This window comes from Hibiscus syriacus, unplaced genomic scaffold, assembly GCF_006381635.1.
Source record: "Hibiscus syriacus cultivar Baekdansim isolate YM2019G1 unplaced genomic scaffold, ASM638163v2 tig00110931_pilon, whole genome shotgun sequence".
NCBI lineage: Eukaryota > Viridiplantae > Streptophyta > Magnoliopsida > Malvales > Malvaceae > Hibiscus > Hibiscus syriacus.
In genome coordinates, this window is record NW_024062918.1 from 1,314,923 (window position 1) to 1,341,584 (window position 26,662).

Consider the following 26,662-nt stretch of genomic DNA (forward strand, 5'->3'; position numbering starts at 1 on the left):
AACAGCCAAATAATATGAAGAAATAAAAGATAAAAAACAAAATTTTGTTTTAACCAAGTTTCAACTATTCATTCACAATATCTAACTGAAACAGACTATCAATCTTCAGAAAGCCCCCCATAAATAACTTAACATTCATCTCTCACTGGCAACTCCACAAGATGGTACTCTAAAGATAGGAAAATTGGCAAAAACCTTTGCTATAACTTGCACAAGTTCTTTGGCAGGTATAATTAAAATATTTGGGTGCCTTGCTAACAAACTCGGCAACAGCCTTGTTTCCTTGCAAAGTACCTTCCTTATCATGCGAGCCATTTCAAGATTATTCCTGAAGTGGCAACAGAATGATGTTTCCAGTGTAAACTGATCCATTTTTCACATGGACTTCCACCATATGCCCAATGAGACAGGTTGTCAAATAAACTAACCGATCACGGGAAGAACTCTCATTACCTCCACTCTTCCCACCAGTCACTGCACCTATACCAAGTAAATTAGATGAAGAAAATAGTTCAATAACAAGAATTCATGTAAGAGAATGTTCACCTGTAGTTTGTATTCTCCCCTGATTAGATTTTCCTGACTGCACCTTATTCTCCAACCTGGCCCCACCCTCCCTATCACCTCTTCGACGGGCAAATCCATTAGCAGAAGATTTGGGCAACAAAGCTTGTTGGATATTCATCTAGAAGGAAAAAAAGAGCCTCTGTAGAGTAAGTTTTTAGAATCAACTCAACATTTCCAAGATCCAATTCTAAAGCATTAATGCTAGGATTTTTCATATTCGAGCTTTTTAGTTTAATACACTCAAGTGGCTTTAGAAACCAGGAAACCATTACACCTAAAGTTAAGCCAATGAAATAGAACGTCTCCTCTATCTTGTCATTGTTCCATGAAACCCATACAGTGATTAAATTAGCAAAAAGAAAAAGCAATGTGCTATTCTGAGAAGCCATGACAATGTTAGAATTTTAGGTTAGTGTTTTTGGTTTGTTGTAATGGTGTATTTCTCCATTCGAAATATTCTGTGTTTCCATATGTATTCGATACTATTATTAATAACTATGAGGTACTCTTTTCTTCCTTCCAATGTTCGTTAACATACTTTTAGTATGTGGACGAATACGAAGGGAGTTTTTTAATGAGGCCTCCAACTCTATAAAAAAAATGTTAGAATTTCAGGGCTCTCATTGTTAATCTAAAACTTTCCACTTATAAAATTATTAATAACTATGAGGTACTCTTTTCTTCCTTCCAATGTTCGTTAACATACTTTTTAGTATGTGGACGAATACGAAGGGAGTTTTTAATGAGGCCTCCAACTTCTATAAAAAAAATGTTAGAATTTCAGGGCTCTCATTGTTAATCTAAAACTTTCCACTTATAAATGTAGCATAAACCCGTAAACATACCCTATCCTCATATTGTTAATCTAAAACTTTCCACCTATAAATGTAGCACAAGCCTCTAGGATTAACTGTTGTCAAAGGTCCATCTTCACCTATTCTGCTAGTTATATGCAGAAATCACCATTTATTCGGAACACATAAGAGGCAGATCGTGATCTACTTAAATATGTTACCAGTAAGACATATAGACATATAGACCCTACAAGTTAACTACAGAGGCAAAATATATAGACAAATACATCCTACAAGTTGACTACAGAGGAAACAAAGCTCCCATATAAAGAATAGGAACAGTCGCTAAAGCATAAATTCCTTATTTTTTTAGGCTAAAAAGCAATCAATAGACCTCAAGGTCATTTTAACATAAAAACAAAATGCATTAAGCATGATTCGGTAAAATACACAAATAGATTAGCTGAGAATAGTGCAAAATTGTTGCAAGAAAATTTTCACATAAACAGCAGGGCCTTTTATCAACTTGTGAAGGATATCAGAACACGCTTCTTGAAAATAGTTGAGCTAATGCATGAAACAGTTGTACAAGCACCTAAAAATATCAGTTCAAAATTTCAAAAATCTTTGGCCTCACAGATGCATTTTCCCTGATCAGATAACTATTAAGATAGCAAAAGTAGGCAACAACCACCCTTAAGTTATAAGTCGACAGATTGCACCATCGTTAGCAAATATAGCTTCATAAAATCCATGTACTTAACAGTCACCTAAAAGGGAAACAATATAGTTACCTTATTTGTTTAAGTGCCACCTGTTTCTTAGGAGTTTATGATAAATATACCTCCATCAAAGAGGAAACCAGATTTCAGGGGGATTTTAACGAGGCCTTTTTCCTATCAAAAAATAGTTATCAAATTATCTAAGAACACCCTTAAAATCAAATAAATAAGCAAAAAAATGCAAACGCCTAAGCGTAAAGTCTAGGAGATGTTTTATTAGATATCAAAAGCAAATCAAAATGAGCACCACTTACAGAGTTTACGGATTAAAAAGAAAATTTTCATATCCAAAACCCTAAATTAAATTTTATAATTAAGCCAAATAGTCCTAAAATATAACTCCTAATTGCATCCGCAGTCAACAAATTTAACAAATAAATAGAAAGAAAAAAAGACATTCAAAATGAGAGGAAATGCGATCCTTGCCTTAATAAGCTTAATTAATTAATACATTCGGCAGGGAATAAAGGTAAATAAGCACCACCTGCAGAGTTAATTAATTACTTTGGTATCTAGAACCCTAAATTAGATCGATGATAGACGGCACGTAACCCTAAAATTCAACTGCTAAATGCATTGGCGTTCAGATTTTTCAACAAGAAATAAGCGAAACTAAATAAATAAAAATGAGAGAGGAAAAGCGATTCTTACTTTAAAAAACTTGATCAATCGATAATAACTTAGGCAGATTAAAGCGGTGGGTAATCCGAGTTAGGAGGGAGGAGGGGATTGGGAATCAGTGAGTTAGGGATAACGAGTTAGGGATAACGAGTTAGGGTTTTAAATAAAGGGGGGAGAGAGAGAGACCGAAGATCGAAAGACAAGCGACTAGGGGGAGAGAGACAGGGAAAAGGGAGAATGGTGATCAAGCGAGAGAAAGGGAAATTCAAAAAGAAAATTATTTCATTTCTGGGAAGAAAAAAGGGGAGAAGCGAAGAAGAAAATATATATATGGGAGAAAATTATGAATTGAAAAAAAAAATATTTTGCGTAAACTCATGTTTAGTCACTTAACTGTCAGAATATTTCTTTTTGGTACCTAACTACATAAATTTTCAATTTTATCGCTAAACTTTTGAATTCATCTTGCTTTGGCCCCCCATTCCGAAATTTAACATTATTTTAATTTTTTGGTAAATTTCTACAAAATTCCTCTAAAACTTTCACCTAAAACTTAGATTTTTTAACCCCTTTTGATTGATTGATGTTGTGAAGTATTTTCTTCTTAAATTGAATTATGTGAAGTTTGAGAAAGAGAAAATATATATATTGGTTTTACGTTAATTAGAAGAGAAAATCGCCTCAATGACCAAAAATGACTTATAATATACGATTTTAACCAACTTTTTCCGGATTTTCCAAAATGACCAACAAAATAGCAATGCAATCGCTAATTCGCAACGCGATCTCCATTATCGCAAATTCGCGTTGCATTTCGCGTTGCGATAGTTGGAAATCGTGTTGCGATGGTCTACAGTATCGTTGCGATTTTCCCAATTCGCAATGCGAATAAGTAAATCGCAACGCGAATTGGGAAAATCGCAATGCGATACTTACTATCGCAATGCGATAATACAAAATCGCAACGAGATACTGACTTTCGCAACGCGATTCTGATTTTCGCAACGCGATAATACATAATCGCAATGCGATTTTCAAAGCGCCATTAGTATCCTGGCCAAGTATTTTATTTTTAAATTCCAAACACGAATATTAATATATTGGAACACTGAACCGTCCACAGTATATCCCGTAATCGCAACTCATAACCTAAAACCTAAAATCACAACTCAGTCCTATCTCCATCTCTCACTCTCTCACCCATCTCCGGCGAAATCCGTCCCCATCTCCGGCGAAATCCGTCTATCTCCATCTCTCAGAGCCACCCTCACAATCAGAAATGGAAAATCAACCAAATCAACCAACGAGGGTTAGTTTTTTTAATTATTTTCTTTTTGAAAATTTTGCATTATTATTAGGTTTTTCATATTGAAATTGATGATAAGTTTACTGGTAATTTCAATAATAGATTAACCATTTCACTTAGATTGCTTATTATTAACCGAGAATCGCAACGCGATTTTAGTTTCGCGTTGCGATTCTCTCGTTGCGATAGTCATTTTCGTGTTGCGATTTTCATTTTCAGAAACTATTCTTCTTCTGCAAATTGAAACTTGAATGAATTGCATTACTTCAACCAAAAAACAAAGACAAATAAGAAATTCACAGTGTTGCAAATTTAAGTTTGAAGAATAAACTACTACTCTTTATGTTTATTATTGTTTTTGGTATATCTTCACAGTGTAGTTTTTGGTATATCTAACTTAGTATGTTTATTGTTTTTGTAGAACTTTTATTCGGCTCAATTAACCTTAAGAAATAAAGTCAGCCTGGCCAAAACAATTGCGTCGAAGCTTTCACCTGCACAAAGAAAAATGTTTGAGGATACTTGCTTCGGGCCATGGCTGAAAGTACAACATCCCGGTGGAGATGCGATGTTGATACACCTATTTCTTCAAACCATGACTAGGGATCTACCAGATACTATACAACGTCGTGATGAAGAGATATGGTTTGATTTTCCACCGGCGTATACGTGTTTTGGGCGGGAGGAGTTTTGCTTAATCACCGGTCTACGCTTCGGACACGTGATGTAGGTCGGTACACTAGACATATTACCCGCCCATCATGGTTATCCCGGGTTTTTCCTGAGCTGGAGAGGCCGAATCTACACGTGGAAGACCTGACGATATTATTGAATAAGAAAGATGGTTTTACTCGGATGGATGACGTCGACGTTGTCCGAGTATGCCTTCTAATTCTTTTGCATGCCGACTTTTTAGGTAGAGAGGCCAGACAACCTATTCCAAATGATCTAATCAAATTGGTAGAAGACCTAAATGCGTGGAACCTATTTCCGTGGGGCTCGTATTTATGGAAAGCTACATGGAATAAGTTATCGTCTGCCTTGGATGATCGAAAAAGTTTGCATGGCGATGGTTCCAAATACACTTTGACAGGCTTTATTTGGGCCTTTAAGGTAAGAATTTTTATATAATGTTTACAAAATTATAAGTAATTATTTAACAATTACTAATGTTTGTTATTATATTGTTTGTAGATTTGGATATTTGAGGCCTTTCCCGCCATGAAGACATATGCAATAAAAACTTCAAATAATATTCCCAGGGCTATTTCCTGGAAGAGGAAACGGACCTTGCAATGGGAAGATTTACTACGGTATACGACAATAAATAATGTAAGTTAACATAAATACTACCATATGTTTATAAACAAGTTATTACTAGTACACGTTTAACTTTGTTTGAGCTTTTATATTGTTAGGAGGCCAACACTCCTCTACAGAGGCTGACACCCACGGAAGCTGAGCTTGCCACTGATTGGTGGCAAGCTAGTAAGCGTTTTTTTGATGGAACGGTTGATGAGCAGCCTCCACTTCGGGAGCCATCACCTCGCCCAGAGCTATCACCTCACCCAGAGCCATCATCTGATCGACCCGGCTATACACCTCCACAACGACAGCCATCACCTATTCTGTCACATCATCGAGCCTCTTCTCCACCATCACCGCAAGATAGGCGACCGGCAAAGATGTCACGACGTTTATCTCCCTGTTCTCCACCTCCACCTCAACGGGATGAGTTAGGGGGAGTTACGTGATGAGGTCAATGCCTTGCGTGAGGAGGTCGGTACTTTACGCAAAGACGATGGTGCATGGCGTGTTGAGGTGTCTACATTACGTGGTGAGGTAGCCGCTCTACGTGAGATGGTAGCATCGTTGCAGAATGAGGTTCATACTCTACGCAACGAGGTAAGTTTAAGATTTTTCATACTCGTAATTCATTCGGTTGCTGCTAATACTGCTAAACTGTTTTTGTTAGTATTTGTTTTTGGTTTTGTTTTTGTCTTTTGGTTGAAGTAATGCAATCCATTCAAGTTTCAATTTGCATAAGAAGAAATAGTTTACTTTCGCAACACGAAAATGACTATCACAACGCGGAAATGACTATCGCAATGCAAAATGAAAATCGCAACGACAAAATCGCAATGCGAAATAAAATCGCAACGCGAAATGAAAATCGCAATGCGATTTGTGTTTCGCGTTGCGATTTTGTCGTTGCGATTTCATTTCGCATTGCGATTTTGTCGTTGCGATTTTCATTTCGCATTGCGATAGCCATTTCCGCGTTGCGATAGTCATTTTCGTGTTGCGATTTTAAGTTTCGTGTTACGAAAGTAAACTATTCTTCTTCTGGAATGTTTATATGTTGTCCTTTTAAATGTTTATATAAGTGCTTACTTCTGGAATGTTATCTGAGCATTTTGTGAACTATGATAGAATAATGACTTGGGTGAATATAATGCTAGTTTGAAACATATTTGTCTTTGTTTAATATCATGTCTGTTTATTTACTGATTTATGTATTAATTTTTTTTAGCGGCCCGATAAGGTGGATGCTTTACGTCGGGTTTTTCTTGCACGACGGAGTTCACGCATCAGACGGCGTGGACGTGCTATTACGTCTCCGTTCACCCCAATGGTGCGAAGACTCCGCAAGAAGAAGCCCGACTCACCGGTCATCCCTCAAGAGTCCCCTCCAATCGTTCAAGAGGCCCCTATCCTCCCTCAAGATTCCCCCCCACCGTTCAAGAAGCCACTGTCATCGTTGAAGAGGTTCCTCCCACCATTCCAGAGCCCGATTCATATGGGGTAATATATCGAAGTATTGAGAAACCCCCACCGGTTCCGGACATGATGGATGAGAGTTGGCTCTCGTATGAGTTACTGGCTAGTACCCTTCCGGTATTTGAAGTGGATAGGAGACAACTACCGGAAACAATTGTGGATAATACCCTTTGGGCTAAGACCGGCAGTTGATTTTTATCTACATGAGCGGAGCCAAGGGTGTTACACTGACATCAGCAAACTCAACGATGAAATGTTTTTGTTGCTTGATCGGTCTTGGTGAGGTGTGCTATTAGGGGTTGAAGACAATGGCTATTTGGATGGGGAGGTAAGTCTTATATTTGTCTTATATATGATTTTGATTAATTTGTTTAAAAATTAATGTAATTCCCTAATATATGTATTTTTTGTAAAACAGCATATCGATGCGTTGGTGTCACGTCTACTAATAATAAGGAAGCTTAGGAAAAATAAAAAAAAAATCGCTATATACAATAATGCCGGCGGTTTTTCACGCAGTTCACTTGAAGAATCAACGAGATGAATCATTTTCGTTGGGCAATGGACAAGCTAAACTTTATCCTGCATGGTGGGAGGTCGATAAGGTTAGTGTTTATTTTTAAATTTTTTAAAGGTGTTCATAAATAAGTGCACAAATAAATGAATTATTACTTATGATTGCATGTGTTTATCCCTGTTTTGGAACGTCGTCACTGGCTTCTCGTCCAACTTCAGCTCCCATCCCTTAAGATAATAGTGTATGACAACATGATCAATTACATATCACTGTCTGATTTGAGAGATATTTTCAAGGGATGGAGCTCTCATTTGGCTAAATTCTTGGATGGGATTAATTATTGGATTCATTCTGGACACAAGAAGCCAAAGAAGTTCAATGTCACAGTTGTCAGAGACGAGACCGTGCCACAGCAATCGCCGGGAGCCAGAGGGGATTGTGGTCCTCTCGTATGCCTTTGCTTGGCGCGTTTGACGACGGGAAGCACAGAGTTTTTACCTCCCACCGATAGAGATAGAGCTGCAGTAGGCTTGTGGTTTTGGCATTATATGGCTAGAACAATATATTCAAGACGCTGCCTACCTGCATCCGCGTTATGAAAGTGTCCATTGTTAATTGGTAAGTCAAATGCAAGTTTTGTTAACATATATACTCCTTTTGGTTTTAAAATGTTTGGTTAAGTACCTAGAATTCAATAATTTGTTGTTTGTAGGTTTTAGATGTGTAGGAAGTCTTGTTTGAGCAAATGTTTGGTTTCTGCAGGTTAATCCTTAAGTGAGCTGCGTGAAATGGATGTACGGGGTCACAAAGTTGTTGATTCATTGATTCAATAATTGATGAAGAAATAAGAATTATTATTATTTTTTGATTGTTTAATTGATTTGTAAAAGATGATTTGTAAATGTTGATTTGTTTAATTGATTTGTAAAACTGACTATCGTAACGAGAGAATCGCAATGCGAAATGAAAATCGCAATGCGAAATGAAAATCGCAACGAGAAAATCGCAAATTTCGCATTGCGATTTTCATTTCGCATTGCGATTTTGTCGTTGCGATAGCCATTTTCGCGTTGCGATAGTCAAATGAATGTCTAATAAGTGATAACAACTGAACAGATCATAGCAATATTCAAACTCAAGTTACTAATACATGCCTAACTGAAAATGTTAAAAGTGCACACATAAAATACACATAATGCAAGTTTTGTTAACATATATACTCCTTTTTCATTTCGCATTGCGATTCTGTCGTTGCGATTTGCATTTCGCATTGCGATGGTCAAATGATTGCCTTTCGCAACGCGATTCTGACTTTCGCAACGAGATAATACAGAATCGCAATACGAGTTTCAAAGTTCGCAACAGGTTTTAGTTTCGCAAGCCAATTTTTTGTGTATATATCTACGCAGCAGCACAATCAACCTAAATCCCTAAATCGCAACTCATTCCATCTCCATCTATCACTCTCTCCGGCGACATCCGTTCCTATATCCAACGACATCCTTCCCCATCCGGCAACAGGTCTTAGTTTCGCATCTCGTTTGTTTAGTAAATTAATTTACAACCATGAAATCATCTAATGTTGATCATGTTTGGATAGATTTGTGTTTTGGAGTGTCATGGGAGAATGTTCATGGTGTTTTACAATATATGCCTTTACCCATGAATCTTCAACTAAAACTGTTATTAAAGAAGTTAACTTATGAAACTCTAATGTTACGTGTTTCAAAGAAATTGAATTTAGATCCCCTAAGTGGATTTAGGCTATCTTATCAGAGAAATGGTAAAGTTTATTTGTTAACCGACAATGAAGATGTTGAACGATTCATTGCTTACATTAATGTTTCAAGTGATGATGTTACATTGTATGTTGTTGAACCTAGAAGTAGTATTGTTGGGTCAGTAGCGGGTAGTAATCAACTAAGTGGGTCTCAAAACCCACACCTTCTCTAATCCAAATCCAAATCAACTTTCAGCACCAAATTCCGGTTTTCGTATTGACCAATTAGACGATGATGAGCCAAGAGAAAAAATTGTGAGTACTAGTCAGTATTCGAAATTTGATCTTGGTCAATACCCGGACTTTGATATTGGTCAATACTCGGATTTTGATGATGTTTCAAAAGAAGAAACAGACCCTGCGTGTAATGATTTTGATATTGGTTAATACCCGAATTTTGATGATGAAACACCCGTTGCCGAGGAAGATGTTATTGATGATAATGAGGAGGAAGTTACGACTATGAATGAACATGTTGAACATCCATTCTGTAATTCATATAATCCTGAAGAAGAAAAAGAAGAAGAAAAAGTCCCCGAAGAAAAGAAAATGCCACGGGAGTATAACTGGAATATGCCAGAATTACTTCAGCTACCGGAAGAAGAGTTGGCAAAGAAAGTAGTTGATTGTTACACAAAAGTTATTCGTATCAAGAAAGATGATTGTTTTGATACAAAGGAAGACTTGAATATAGCTTTGTATACGAAATGTGTGGAAGATGGCTATCAACTAAAAGTTAACAAATCAAGCAAAGATCGTTTCGAAACAAGGTGTATGATTGACAAAAACTGTACGTGGCGTATGATTGCAAAGAGGATAAAAGATTGCGAAATGTTTCAAGTTAGGACTTTTATTGATAAACATACATGTTCAAGAACCCAAGTTTTTCCTAACCATAGACAGGCAAACAAAAAGGTTTTGGGTGGTTTTCTGGCTGAGTTAATGTTTTTGAATGGCAGGGTATATCGGGGACATGCAATTATGACTGACATGAATGCTCGGTTCAAGATTAGTATATCATATTCTTAAGCTTGGAGAGCCAAATATTATGCCTTGGAATTGTTGAGGGGGTCGCCAGAAGCATCGTTTGCCCAACTGCCGGCTTATTATCACAATTTAAAGCTGAAAAATCCTGGGTCGGTAACTCATATCAAAACAGATAGAGATGGATGCTTTGAGTTGCTGTTTATCGCCATTGGTGCTGCGGTTAGTAAATCAATATAATTCTGTTGACTCATTTCTGTTAGTTACATGCATTTCACATTTAAATGATTATATTTCTTGTGTATATTATTTTGTAGATTTGTTCGTTTATTACTTGCATGCGCCCAGTTATTATAGTTGACGGAGCACATTTGAAAGGTCGATACCTTGGAGTAAACTTATTAGTAGTAGTCATGGATGCTAACAATGGGATATTGCCAATAGCTTACGGGGTTGGCAAATCTGAAACCTCTGATTCATGGATATGGTTTATGGGGCATCTTAGGGATTGCATAGGTCCTATTAACAATGGACATACTGGAAGGCTGTAAGGCTTATCGGGAAGTGGATTCAATAAGCATATAAACTGTTTAAGACGTGTTTTGCCTCAGTGTGCTCAAACACTAGAAGATGTCGGGTTTGAAAGATGGTCAAGAGTACATCAACTTGGAGCAAGATATGGTTTCTGACGTCTAATAGTGCAGAATCAATCAACGCTCTAAGTCGTCATTCCCGGAAATTACCCATTACTATGTTAATGGAGTTTTTTCGAGCCTCTATTCAACAGTGGTACTACAAGAAAAGAACCATGCAGGTATTATTTCTTTGAATTCGTAACTTATCATATATTTACTAAGTATTATTATTTAAATTTACAGGAACATTGGAACATCGTGTTACACCATGGACTGAAAAAAGATAACAAAAGTGTTGTGAAGTCAACGTCATGGAGAGTTGAACCATGTTCAAACACTTGTTGAAGTACTGGATAATAACTTAAATGGGCTTGTCGATCTAAATGCAATGACGTGTAGTGTATGAAATGGTAAACATCTGGTTATCCGTGTGGCCATGTTATAAAAGTTGCTCTTCATCTAAACCAAGATGATTCAAGCACATACGCTATGGATTGCTACACTACAGAAGATCGACAGACTTATGCCGAGATTGTCTACCCTATTCCACATCCTTCTGAGTGGGACATACCAGATGACTTACAAACAGTTTTGCCACCAGCCATGGACAGAAGGCTACCTGGCCGACCAAAAAGTCACGATCGTATACCGTCTAAGGGTGAAGAGAAGAAGAGATCGACATGTAGTCGGTGCAAGGAAAGTGGTCATACAAGGTTGACATGTGGATCACCAGTGCCATCACAATCATCTTTTCCTCTACCAAAATATGGTTCATCATCAAAATCCAAAGCTCATATGGTGTCAAGAAAAAGGCAATCAAAATCGCAATAACCTTTAAAATCCCAATCACAACTGGCTTCACCTTTTGGGACGTTAACTTAGGTGATTTTTAAATGCAAACATGTATTATGTAGATTTTATGTGTGAACTTTTAACATTTTCAGTTAGGCATGTATTAGTAACTTGAGTTTGAAAATTGCTATGATCTGTTCAGTTGTTATCACTTAATAGGAAATCATCTTAATGTCTATCGCAACGCGGAAATTACTATCGCAATGCGAAATGAAAATCGCAACGAGAGAATCGCAATGCGAAATGAAATCGCAACGCTAATTTCGCAATGCGAAATGAAAATCGCACGAGAATCGCAATGCGAAATGAAAATCGCAACGCGAATTTAATTTCGCATTGCGATTCTCTCGTTGCGATTTTCATTTCGCGTTGCGATTCTCTCGTTGCGATTTTCATTTCGCATTGCGATAGTACTTTTTGCCTTCAACAATGCAGATTGAAATCAACAAAATCAACCATTACATTTCAATCAATTAAACAAGCACAATAAGAATTATGTTAACATCATTAAACAAATCAATTTTACAAATCACCTTTTATAAATCAATTAAACAATCAAAAAATAAGCAATAATTATTAGAAAATAACACTTCTACTATTGAATCAACTTTTGCAGCCATACATCATTTCACGCAGCTCACTTCTGAGATTAACCTGCATAAACCAAACATTTGCTCAAACAACACTTTCTACACATCTAAACCTACAAACAGCAAATTATGAATTCTAGGTACTTAACCAAACATTTTCAAACCACAAGCCTATAAACATACCAATTGTATGGCATTTTATAACGCGGATGCAGGTAGGCAGCGTCTCGTATATATGATCTAGCCATATAATGTCGAAACCACAAGCCTACTGCAGCTCTATCTATATCGGTGGGAGGTAGATACTATATACTTCCTGTGATCAAACGGTCCAACGCCAAGCATACGAGAGGACCACAATCCCCTATGGGTCCTTTCTTTGTTGTGGTGCGGTCTCGTCTCTGCTAACTGTAATATTGAGCTTCTTTTGCTTCTTGTTTCTAGAACGAGTCCAATAATTTATCGCATCCAAGAATTTAGCCAAATAAGAGCTCCATCCCTTAATATCTCTTAAATCAGCCAATGATATGTAATTTATCATGCTGTCATATACTATTGCCTTAAGGGATGAGATCTGAAGCTCGACGAGAAGCCAATGGTTACGTTCCAAAACAGGGATAAACACCTGCAATCATAAGTAATAATTCATTCATTTGCACACTTATTTATGAATACCTTTAAACTCAATCTAAAATAAACACTAACCTTATCGACCCACCATGCAGGATAAAGTTTAGCTTGTCCATTGCCCAACGCAAATGATTCATCTCGTTGATTCTCAAGTGAACGTCGTTAAAAGACGTCGGCATAATTGTATATCGTGTATTTCTTTTATATTTTCCTTAAGTTTCCTAATTATTAGAAGACGTGACACCCACGCATCGATATGCTGTTTTACAAAAAAAGACATATATTAGTAACTTACATAAATTTACAAAAAATAATCAAATTAAAATAAGAAATATAAGACTTACCCCTCCATCGAAATAGCCATTGTCTTCGACCCTAATAATACGCCCCACCAAGACCGATCAGCAACAAATAGATATCATCATTAAGCTTGCATATGTCAGTGAAAACACCCCTGGCTTCGCTCATGTAGATAAAAATCAACTGCGGTCTTAGCCCAAAGGGTTTATCCAGAATTGTGTCCGGTAGTTGTTCCCTCTCCACTTCAGATACCGGTATGGTACTGGCCGGTAACTCATACGATAGCCACTTGAATCCATCATGTCCGGCACGTCAGGTTTCTCAAGAATCCTACAATGACGCCATGTGAATCGGCTCTTGAATGGTGGGAGGGACCTCTTCAACGATGACAGTGGCCTCTTGAACGGTGGGAGGGGACTCTCGAGGAATGATAGGGGCCTCTTCAATGATAGGAGTGGACTCTTGAGGGATGACAGTGGCCTCTTGAACGGTGGGAGGGGACTATCGAGGAATGATAGGGGCCTCTTCAACGATAGGAGTGGACTCTTGAGGGATGACAGGCGAGTCGGGCTCTCTTCTTGCGGTTCTTCGCACTATTGGGGTATACGGAGACTTAATAGCACGTGCACGCCGTCTGATGCGTGAACTCTGTCGTGCAAGAAAACCCACGTAAAGCATCCACCTTATCGGTCTGCTAAATAATTAATACAAATATCAGTAAATAAACGGGATATTTTAAACAGTGAAAACAAAGACAATATATTTCAAAACTTCAACCAAAAGACAAATACTAACTTCACAGTGTTAAAGAATACACAATTTAGCAGAATTGGCAGCAACCGAATAAATTTACTTCAACCAAAGACAAACAAAAAGACAAATACTAACTTCACAGTGTTAATAAACAGTTTAGCAGTATTGGCAACAACCGAATAAATTTACTAAGCAATCTAAGTGAAATGGTAATTTAAGTGAAATTACGAGTAAATTTATCATCAAGTTAAATATGGAAAATCTTAACTTACCTCGTTGCGTAGAGTATGAACCTCATTCTGCAACGATACTACCATCACTTAGAGTGGCAACCTCACCACGTAAAGTAGACACCTCCACACGCCATGCACCATTGTTATCGCGTAGAGTACCGATCTCCTCACCAAGGCATTGACCTCCACACGCCATGCACCATCGTTATCGCGTAGAGTACCGATCTCCTCACGCAAGGCATTGACCTCATCACGTACTCCCTTGACTCATCCCGTGGAGGTGGAGAACAGGGAGATAGAAGTCGTGGCATCTTTGCCGGTCGCCTATCATGAGGTGATGGTGGAGAAGAGGCTCGATGATGTGACGGGATAGGTGATGGCTCTCGTTGTAGAGGTGTATAGTCGGGTCGATGAGGTGATGGCTCTCGAAGTGGAGGAAATGGAGGCTGCTCATCATTCATGCCATCAAGAAAACGCTGACTAGCTTGCCACCAATCAGTGGCAAGCTCAGCCTCCGTGGGTGTCAGTCTCATTAATGGAATGTTGGCCTCCTAAAAATATAAAAACTCAAACAAAGTTAAACGTCTACTATTAATAACTTGTTTATATGATAGTATTTATGTTAACTTACATTGTTATTATCGCATATGGTATTAAGTCTTCCCAATCCAACAGACGTTTCCTCTTCAGGAAATAGCCCTGAGAATATCATTTGAAGTTTTTATTGCATATGTCTTCATGGCGGGAAAGGCCTCGAATATCCAAATCTACAAACAATATAATAACAAACATTAGTAATTGTTAAATAATTAATTATAATTTTGAAAACATTATATAGAAATTCTTACCTTAAAGGCCCAAACAAAGCCTGACAAAGTGTATTTCGACCCATCGCCCCGCAAACTTTTGCGGTCATCAAAGGCAGACGACAACTTAGTCCAGGTAGCTTTCCATATATATGAACCCCACGAAACAGATTCCATGCATTTAGGTCCTCTACCAATAATATTAGCTCCTGAGGAATAGGTTGTCTGGCCTCTCTGCCTAAAAGCCGACATACAAAGTAGTAGAAGGCATACTCAGACAACATTGACGTCATTCATCCGAGTAAAACCATCTTTCTTATTAAACAATTTCTTCATGTCGTCGACGTGTAAGTTTGGCTTCTCTTTGACTCATCAGGAAAAACCCTGGATAACCATGATGGGCGGGTGATATGACGAGTGTACCAGCCTACATCATCGTGTCCGAATCGTAGACCAGTGATTAAGCAGAACTCCTTCCGCCCAAAACAAGTATACGCCAGTGGAAAATGAAACCATATCTCTTCCTCACCACGTTTATACTGTCGGGTAGATCTCTAGTCATGGTCTGAAGCCACAAATGGGTCAATTAGCATCTCCACCCGGCTGTACTCTCAGCCATGGCCCGAAGCAGGTTTCCTCAAACAATTTCTTTGTGCAGGTGAAAGCTTCGAAGCAATTGTAGTGGCTAGGCTAACTTTATTCCTTAATGTCAATGAAGCCGAAAAAAAATTCTACAAAACAATAAACATACCAAGTTAGATATACCAAAAACTACACTGTCAATAATACCAAAATAATAAACATAAATAGTAGTTTATTCTTGAAACTAAATTGCAACACTTTTGTCTTTTGGTTGAAATGAAATCGCAACGAGATAATGAGAATCGCAACGCGAAATGACTATCGCACGAGAGAATCGCAACGCGAAATGAAAATCGCAACGCGAAATGAAAATCGCAACGCGAAATGAAAATCGCAACGAGAGACCAACGCGAAATGAAAATCGCAATGCGATTTTGGTTTCGCGTTGCGATTCTCTCGTTGCGATAGTTATTTCCGCGTTGCGATTTTCATTCTCGAAACTATTCTTCTTCTGCATTACTTCAACCAAAAGACAAAACAAAGACAAATACTAACTTCACAGGCTAAACAGTTTAGCAGTATTGGCAGCAATCGAATGAATTTAATAAGAAATCTAAGTGAAATGGTTAATCTATTATTGAAATTACCAGTAAACTTATCATCAATCTCAATATGAAAAACCTAAAATAATGCAAAATTTCAAAATAAAAATAAAAAAACTAACCCGGAGGTTGATTTTCCATTTCTGAATGATTGTGAGGGATTTTGACTGTGAATGGTTGTGAGGGATTTCGCCGGCGATGGGGACGGAAATCTTCGGAGATGGAGACGGATTTCGCCGTAGAGAGTGAGAGATGGAGATGGGGACTGAGTGTTGTGATTTTTGGGTTTGAGGTTATGAGTTGCGATTACTGTGGACGGTTCAGTTTCCGATTTACTAAGAAAAAATTCGTGTTTGGAATTTGAAAAAAAAAATACGCGTTAATACGAATGGCGCTATGTAAATCGCGTTGCGAAAGTCAGTATCTCGTTGCGATTTTGTATTATCGCATTGCGATAGTAAGTATCGCATTGCGATTTTCCCAATTCGCGTTGCGATTTACTTATTCGCATTGCGAATTGGGAAAATCGCAACGACACTGTAGACCATCGCAACGTGATTTCCAACTATCGCAACGCGAAATGCAACGCGAATTTGCGATAATGGAGATCGCGTTGCGAATTAGCGATCGCATTGCGATTTTGTTGGTCATTTTGGCAAATTCGGAAAAAGTTGGTTAAAATCGTATATTATAAGGCATTTTTTGTCACTGAGGCGATTTTCTCTAATTAGAATCACGTGAAATAATATAAGAATCATATAAAGAAAAGATTGAAAACCTATTAAAAAAACTCAAGCAAAAGATTTATATGAACAAATCTGACTGTATTAACAAACGAATCACAACAGGTAATTCAACTATTGAAAAACCATTGACAATTGCAAATAAGAGTAAAGTGTTGTGAGAAAACTATCTTTGAATGCAACCCGTGTATCCAAATCCAATCCAATGATCAAAGCAAGAAAGATCAATATGATAACAAATAAACAATATCTTGATCATGTGAGACGACATCAAATTCAACCCTAAAATATATCAAACAATTGATAAATAATATCGAAAATGTACCAAAAGCATAGGAAAATGTGTCATAAAGACACAATTATTAGAAAACAAAAAAATAAAGAAAAAACAAACATACAATATAAAGAAAATAAGGGGAAAACAAAAATTATTAACTATCGATGACCATAATTAAGATTGGTGTCGTCGCTTACTAAACAAAGAAAAATAAAAAGAGCTCATGACATTTAATGATTTTCCTTCACATTTCATGTAAAAACTAATTAAGTTTTAGTGTCGCATCAACACTCACACGTGAAGTGTTACTTTAACACTAGAAACGTCACATTAGTAATATGAATCATTATTTTAATATCATAACGATCAATAATGATTTTTGTAGATTAAAAAATTATATTATTTTTCTTATTAGTTTAAGGATCACATTAAATATAAAAAATAGAATCATCATTTTTACAAACTATAAGGTCTTAAGAATCATTAAACTTTTCTTTTATAAGGGTGTGAATACTATCATACCGTTAATAAATAAAAAAAGACAACATATTTTAGAGATTTTACGTTAAAGCAACTACGGTTATAGTGTTAGAGGATATTTTGATAGATTTAATCACTCAAACTATTAAAGAAAATTAAAATATTTAAAAAAATAAAAAATAATTTAAAATCCAGACCAAAGTGTTAAATTTTAAAAAATAAAAAATAAATATTAGATTCCCTGGAAAAAAAATCCACGGTGGGATTAACAAATTCCGAGCTCCCCAAAGGGAAACAAACCAAAAGCCATGGCTGAAACTTCTTCAACATCATCTCCAAAACACCTCTAATCCCCAAATTCCATGATGATGGACCTTTCATCGTCGGTTCCGGTGCCAGTGTCAGCAACGGTGACTACAAACATTAACCCAACACCGCCGTTGACATATCCATCTCCGTCAACAACACCAACAGTAACGAATTCCTCAATTCTTCTTCAAAACAACAACATCAACCCTTCGCCTTCAATTGATCCATCACTGCAAAGTTTACAGCAGCAGCAGCAACAGCAGCAATCTCGCAAATTTCATCGCCGCCTCTCCTAAATCTTACCCAACAACAACAACATCATCAGTAGCAAATTTTATAGCAACAGACGTAACAAGGTGTTGGGGGTCTATCCAATTTCTAAATGCAGCAAACCCTTCAAAGATCACCGTCGATTTCGCGCATTAATCAGCTCCAACAACAACAACAAAGCCAGCAGTAGCGACAATAGCAGCAGCAGTCTCAATATGGCAACGTTTTAAGACAACAAGCTAGGTTGTATGGACAAATGAATTTTTGTGGGTCAGCTTCGATTCAAGCAAATCAACAACAGAATCAGCAGACGGGTAATCCCAATTTATCTATGTCAGCTTTGATTGGGCAAAGTGGTCATTTGCCTATGCTCAATGGTGCAGCTGCTGCTCAGTTTAGTTTGCAGTCTCAGCTTTTAGCTTCGGTATGAATATTTCTTTACGCCTTTTCTGGGGGGATTTCATTTTTTTTAGCTTTCAAGGCATTGTTTTGGTCGAGTTTTTGTTTAAAAGTGAGGAAGTAGTTTAATATTATGTAATTGCAACTTTGGTTTGTACTTCTGCTATGAGTTGCATGAATTGCTGATGCTAAATTATTGGTTTATTTGGTGATTTGTTTTATTTATCTTTTTGGAAATACTTCTATGTTATGTTTTTTATAGAAGTTGGAGGTCTCATTAAAAACTCCCTTCGTATTCGTTCACATACTAAAGTTATGTTAACGAACATTGGAAGGAAGAAAAGAGTACCTCAAATATTATTGATAAAATACCCGATACAAAAGATACCACGGAATATCCTCTCATGGTGATGCACACCATTACAACAAACACCTTAACTTCATATGACCTCATCCAAAGCCACAGTCAAATCACCTTACTTCTAATTACACCACCAGCAGTAGGAATAAAACAGAACATAATACAAATTAAAAGCAACACCTACAACCATATAAAAAAAACCACAATTGAGACAAGATCTAATGACTCGTCTTCTTCAGGAGCCCAAGTTTGGTTTGAATGAAGGTTTTATCTCATGCACCATGACCTTGAAGAAGTTGTCAGCAACCTTCAATTCCACCATCGCATCAATTCTCGCATCAGCCTTTGTGAGGACTTGAATTTTTGCCCGATCAAAAGATGATGGAGACTGACAACTTTCGTCAATAGCTAGTAATAAACCCCACTTATCAGCAATGTTCTTGAAAGTATCCCAATTCCATGCGTGAAAAGGAACACCCTCGCAAACTAACCATACTCGACGACACTCCATTGCCAAACTCTCTGACCAAGCTTCGACTATGGAGAACCACTCTGCGAGAATCTTTGATTTATCTTTCTTCACGCTTCTCAATTAAGCATTGTCCTCGAAAATCATTAAAATAACATTACCAGTAGCTCTCATTAAGGTGAAGCCAATGAGGCCCTTCGCTTGCATTTGTCTGGCGAGATGACCAATTTTGGCAAAGTCCTTGCACCACCCCCACTAGACAATTGCTCAACACCTGAAGTTTTTTTCATCTATAACACCTTCAACTTTATAATGATTCTTCCTTGAAACATCTTCCCATCCCGGACTTGCGAAGAACACCTGTCGAGGACTTTCTCCAAAAGGACTGTTGAGGTTTGAATTTAGCAAAATAAACACCAATTTTGCTTTCGTCGATATGAGAACCATTCATTTTTGAGATCGCTCTCCTTGCTTCATCGAAAGTTGCGAAGCGAATGAACCAAAGCGAACTCCTTTTGAATTTCTTTTATTTGGAATAAAGCATCAAGAACCCGACCATGAGAGCGAAATAAAAATCCAAACCTCTTCCAGAATGTTCTCTGGTAAGTTATCAATAAATAATGTAGCATCCAGTCTTATCATTACTGCACCCCTTTGAGGTGGACTCCAACACATCCTCTCCCCGCCGCAATCCTACACTGCTTCTCTTTGGCCTTTTTCGCTACCTTCAAAGTCGGCACTTGCTGCTCCACTCTCTGTTTATGAAGCTCCGATTCCGTAACCTTCGGCACCAAAATCTCCACTCGATTCACCTTCTTATCCGGAATTTTCAAACTTTTTCCAGCCTCTTTATCCCCGCTATTGGACTGCCGGCCAGCCTTAGCACCGAGAGATGCGGTTTCAACCCTCATCTTATCTCCTTCCACGTGTTTCTTGGTCACCTTTTCCTCCAGCACATGGACATCATAACTTGATGGACGAACTTCTTTAGGAACGGAAGATGAATTTGTTGTCACCCTCCCAACTGCAAGCTTCTCATCGATAGATTTCTTTAAGGTTTCTGCATCTTGCACAACTTCTCTTGCTTCCCTTAGTTTAACTGAATACTCTTTAACGAGCTGCTCAATATCAAGCCTTGTCTTATGCAATTTGTCACGTAATTCAGCGGTGTCTTTAAGTGAACCGAGGGAATTAACAAGGCGATCAAATGCCACAATAGCAGTTCGTATCTTGGAAATCCCCGCCTCCACAGACTGCAAAGCCGAAGCATGTTCTGCAGCTAGCCTTGGCTTTTGCCGAGAGGACTTGTAATGGAGAGGGGTAGCAAGACCCACTTCAAGTTTCCGGGAACTCATTTCTTTTGTGTTGCTTTATCGTTGAAGAAAAGCAAAAGAATAAATGGTGATGAACAGAACCAAAACTGCAGCTAAAGATCAGCGACGAACGTGGCTGACTTGATTGCTTGTGGAGAGACGACAGACGCAAGGAGATGGAGAAAGTAAAAATGTTGTTGTAGATCGCGCCGTCGTTGGAAAAGAAAGAAGAACGTCGCCAACAGCTAAAAAGTCGAAGGGCCACGTTTAAGATCCACTGAGTTGTAGGCTCTCCTTGGTGAAATGAAGCCTAGATCCTTGATGCTGGCGTTGAGTCGAAAAAATCTGGAAGTTTTGGTGTTCAACGGCCACCGGAAGTGACGGCCAGCGCGGCGTCTGACGGCGGCGGCGAGTGGCTGATGATGGCGGCGGACAAGGGTCGGAGGAGAGAAATTTTCAAAAACGCCTGGGGAATTTGAAATTTGAAAACGCGGGTTAGAGAGAAGCTGGAGCTTCTGTTAATTGTTTTTGGGTCGACTTTAAATCCCAGCTGGAGAAATCATCGTCCAAGGAAACAGATGCACATCCGTCCCTTCTATGTTATGTTTGAAACATGAATTTGAAGATCTGGATTTGGATATATTTGCTACATAATATTGAGGAATATATGCATACATTGTACTAATATTATTTTGATTCAATATGATTATATATTTGAAAGGTATGAAAACATGAATTTCAAATTTCCAAATATCTACAGGAATTTAGATTTCATTACTAAATAGGCATCTGACAAATCGATGAATTAGAGAAAAAATCATGAATGTTATATTTATATGTGTTCTACCCACAACTCCACTATTTTTTTAAATCTAAATCCATCTTTCGAAATCCAAGTCTCCAAATACTATCTCATACATTTTGGATTCAAGTTTTTCCTGTGAATTTTTTTTAGCAAGGATTTAAGCTGTTACATTTGTCCTTGAGATCTTGCTGTTAGCTAATTGAGAAAGAATCATGAATTTTATATTTCTACCACACAACTCCACTATTTTTGAAATCTAAATCCATCTTTAAAAATCCAAGTCTCCAAATACTATCTCATGCATTTTGGATTCAAGTTTTTCCTGTGCATGCTTTAGTAAGGATTTAAGCGAGTTACATTTGTCCTCGAGATCTTTCCGTTAGCTAAAGTTGGAATTATCGATGATTGCTAATGTTTCTTTTATTTCCACAATATAGCCGTTACATAGTTGATGGTTTTTGTCGGTGACTATCTCAAAGTCATTAGTGCTTTGCATTTCTTGCTTTTTGAAAATAAAGATTGCGCTGTTTCTACGCCTTAAGCCTTACAAAGTTACTAAATGGTGTATTCTTTGTGATATCCTTTCTTGCTATGCTACAAAGCAATTTAAACCATGTTCTAGTTTTCATCTAAATTTGTAAGATTATAATGATTTCTTGAAACATACCTTGTTTCATTTTAAATTTATTGTGATTATTTATTGTTGATATTAATACCTGGTTAATGCAGAACAAATTACTATCTAGGCTTTGATAGATACCACTCCTGTCTAATTTCGTATTCTTGAAACAATTTTTTCTTTTCTTAAAACATCTGAGGTCTTTTTTTTGTAGCCGAGACAGAAAACTGGTTTGGTGCAAGGGTCTCAGTTTCATACGGGAAACCCAACTGAGCAATCTTTGCATGGGATGCAGGCAATGGGGATGATGAATTTGAGCTCACAACTAAGGACTAATGGTGCTCTTTATGCTCAACAACAGATGAATCAGGGACAGATGAGGCAGCAGTTATCGCAACAGACACAACTCACATCACCTCAGGTATTTTTTACCTTTCTTACAATGATGTATTGACCACTTCGGTAAGCTGTGGGTTTCCCCCCCTTAATTTGTTCTGCTATAATTGGTCAATTTGAGAAATCATTTTCATCGGTAGGTTCAGTTCATCTAATTTATCTATGGGTAGGGAAGTTCAATTTGCACTAATATAGAAGTTACTGTATGTTTTAATGGACTCTTTAAGCTATGATGCAATTTTGAGACTTCAATCTGCTGATGTTAGGTTTGAAGCAGTACATTTTTTTACTACATATTGGACTTTAGTTATTCTTTGACTTATGTCCACACAGAATAGATGAATAAAATTTTAATTTTATTATTATAACTGGAAATTTGCAGCTTTAGGTTGCTCAGGTTTTCTGTAATATGTATAGGATTACTACCCAAGAAGTGAAATGGAAATCATGTATCTCCAATGCCACACTGACTATCATTTTCGGGAAAGTTCTAATTTCCTTTGACCATAGTTGGAATAGAAGCCAAGTTTACTCAGCATGCTATTTAACTCCATAAGTTAACTAAAACAGAATATGTTAATTGGAGTTTATTTCTTAACCTGCCTTGTTATTCCATTGGCACCTTTGGTGGAAATTTTATGGGGTAGGAAATACATAAGAGATTTTTCATGTTGTTTTAATGCTTGTTTTCGAACTAAATTGTTATCCCTTTAATTGAAGTTTATTTTTCATCCCCTCTTTGAACTACAGGTTCAAAGCTTACAAAGAACATCTTCTCAGGCATTTATAAACCCTCATTATCAGGGCTGGCTCAGAATGGACAACCGGGTATGATGCAGAACTCCCTCTTGCAGCAACGGTTGTTGAAACAAATGCCGTCAATATCAGGTGCAGGGTCACCTTCCTTCCGCCTGCAGGCAGTCACAATCCTCTTGCCACAGCAACTCCCTTTTTCTTCACCTCAGTTGCAAAATTCAATGGGCTTGAATCCTCAACATTTGTCTCAGCTAGTACAACAGCAGTCACAAATGGGGCAATCTCAAATGCAGCAGCCACAGAAGCAGCTACAACAACAGCCTCAACAACAATTACAACCACAACAGTCACCATTGCATCAGCAACAACAGCAGCAGTCTCCAAGGATGCCCGGACCTGTAGGCCAGAAAACTCTCAGTTTGCAGGCTCACAGCCCAATGCAACTGCATCCAGTACAACCACACCAGGGGGAAGTTCAAGCCAAGGAACTGAAGCGACCAATCAACTTCTTGGAAAAAGAAAGATACAGGATCTGGTTTCACAGGTTTTTCCTCCTTTTGACTTTGTCTTGATCATTCATTTGTGTTAGTTTCTGATCATTTTCTTTCTTCATTTACTGTGGCATCATTTTTTGGCTACGTTCAGGTTGTTTCACAAGGAAAGCTGGAACCTGAAGTGAAGATCTACTTCTGGAGATTGCTGATGATTCATAGACTCTGTAAGGCTCTGCTAAGCTAGAATGCATCTTATTTAAAGTGTTGATGTTGCCTTTCTGCATTTGGGGTTGTGGTACATAGTTACGAATCAACCACACATCATAATATCGATAACCTTAAAGGCTGAGCTTCTACAAATACCAATATGGTTGCTAGGCTAGCATTAGGATGTCTCTTTATGTCAAATATAACTTGAATATTGCAGAATATTTTTAAAGGACTATGACATTCTTCCTGCAATATTTGTGCTTAGACTGAAGAGAAAATTGATATTTTGGACTCAAAGGTATTTGATATTTATAAGCATGATTTTGAGAGGAAAAGAGTGTTTTGATTGTTATAACCTAATAGAGTGCTATATCTTTAACTTCTCCATCAGTTAGTGCCTAACTAACTAGTTAGTATTTGTAGCTTGTACAATTAAACCATCCCTAGCCACAGCTGTATTCTCTTTATTTCAATCTTCTTATTTTTGACCATTTCCTTTCCTGCCACCTTCTGGGTACCTTCATTGGTAGTAGGTAATGTTCTTCTTTGTTTAATGCTTTTATCGTTTTACATATTTTCAGGTGACTATATTTGCATGCAATTTGGCAAAGCATCGGAAATCTTCAACATTAGAGTCCAAGGATATCTTACTGCACTTAGGTTTGTGATTTACTATTTTGCATTTCTTTGGAAGATTACATGTCAACATAAGGATACAACAAAACTAAATAAATTCTGTTGCTGGCGTCACGAGACGAGACCATAGCTCCAAGCTTGTGTGGCTTTTGAATCCTGGAATCGACTCTTCAGAGATTCTAGATCAGCCTTCCATAATACCCTGGCTGTCAGAAAATTTCTAAAACATGCCATATTGGGACTCTTATGTTAAATTATGTAGTACTTTACTGTGTCTATACTGTGGGATTGCAGAAAGTTTTATATGTTTCTGCATTAATCAACCTTTTAGAGTTTCTTCTTATTTCAAGTGAAGCTTCAATAAATGTTCTACGTGGGATTATGTACAGAGAAAAACTGGCGTTTGACTATTCCTGGATTTTCAAGCGAAGAGCGGGACCAAACAAGACCCGTAAGTTTTTCAAGGTTATTCATTTCCTTCTGGGAACTTAGTTTGACACATGTATATGGTAGTCAAAATATTTTCTCTCATTATTATCTTTCTATTTTACATTTAACTTTGCCTGTTCAATCAAACCTTCTTGAGCTGTCTTCTCTAGCATTTCGTCAGATGTTATTAGCATAAGAACCTTTCATTTTATATGGAAATCTTTGATTATTTGCAAGATAAGAAGATTACAACTGCCGAATTTGAATCCTGTTTCTGAAACATGCAGTTATCGAGTGACCTCCACAAGAAGCGTCTTAATATGGTGACTGAAATTTTCAGTACTAATGTATAACTTTTGTATTACCCTCCTTAAGTATTAAAACTTTTATGTTTATGCAAATTTTTTGATTAGATACGTGCACTGATGGAATCGTCACAGCTTGAAACAAATGCAAATCCTAAAGAAATGACAAGGGCTGGCAACCCAGCTGGTGCAAACCATTTAATGAGACCTTCACCAAGTTCCGAGCAGTTGGTTTCACAAGCAGCTGGTTCACAAATGCTGCAGCAAATAACTCGATACTGACAAAAAGTTATCCATAATTTGGATCCAAATTCCTTTGTTTATGGATCAACTGTAGGTGAGCAATGTTATGCACTTTCACTAATGATTTATTGTCTCTCATCTTTTGTCACTGCCCGGATAGGTATTACTTTATTGTTACGTTACTCAAAACTTGAGTGTGAGGGGGTATATAAGCATACAAGTATGTCTCCGATATGGGTATGTTCATTTTTTTTTAAGTTTTTATCCTATGTGTTTGGAGGGTCATACCCTCTTACCCATGTTTGGAAATATGTTGGGCATGGATATTTCATGACAACCAACGAGTCGAAGCAAACATAGATTTATATTCTACTTGTCTATGCTGTATCTTGAGCTTATAGAACCATATCGATAGGCATTCTACGCATCATAATGTTATAATCTGAGGGGAAAAGGAATCTGGCATGCACTACCCATTTTCAAAGATGAAATATAAAGTTTCATTGCCAAACATGCCAACTTGCATTCATCAATTTACATGTCATTCTAATGCCATCCTTTATTCCGATGAGCCGGATAGAGATTACATGTCATATTTGATACTCGCACTCGAGTTTGAGTAACATAGGCTAGGCTTGCCCTGTACTTCATTCAAGCTGTCCAAGACTCTGGATCATACTACATTCGTGTCTGTCATTTATTCGATATAAACTTCCATTCCCTATTTCATTAGAATTTAATTGCAATATTTCCGACCGCCTCTTTTGCAGGTTATAGCAACTGAAGCTTGACAAAAGCAAAAGCTGTAATTACTTGATAAGTAAGTATCAAAGACGTTAAACTTTTTTTAAAACTAGCGCACTGTTTGACCATCTAGTTTATGTTGTGGAGTCTATAAAGCGAGTTTATTATCCGGTTTAAGCTTTATAGTCCTCGGTCACATCTAGAGCTTGGCCTGGATCTGTGCCGTTCTTTTTTATTTGTTTTTGAAGATTTATTGTCATTTATTTTACTTGACCCTCAATTTGTATTT

The 26,662-nt window shown here is 37.5% G+C and overlaps 1 protein-coding gene and 1 pseudogene across 1 annotated transcript; one reads left to right on the forward strand and one right to left on the reverse strand.

The window, feature by feature from the left end:
- Positions 1-322: 322 nt before the first annotated feature.
- Positions 323-2,194, reverse strand: LOC120146873 (polyadenylate-binding protein-interacting protein 4-like). The gene is made up of 3 exons (XM_039160353.1): positions 2,156-2,194; positions 547-706; positions 323-480 (listed from the first exon to the last, which is right to left on the reverse strand). The coding sequence occupies exons 2-3, from the start codon at positions 683-685 to the stop codon at positions 323-325; spliced, it is 297 nt and encodes a 98-aa protein (XP_039016284.1). The 5' UTR covers positions 686-706; positions 2,156-2,194.
- A 15,729-nt stretch (positions 2,195-17,923) lies between these two features.
- Positions 17,924-26,476, forward strand: LOC120146751 (annotated as a pseudogene).
- The last annotated feature ends 186 nt before the right edge of the window (positions 26,477-26,662 follow it).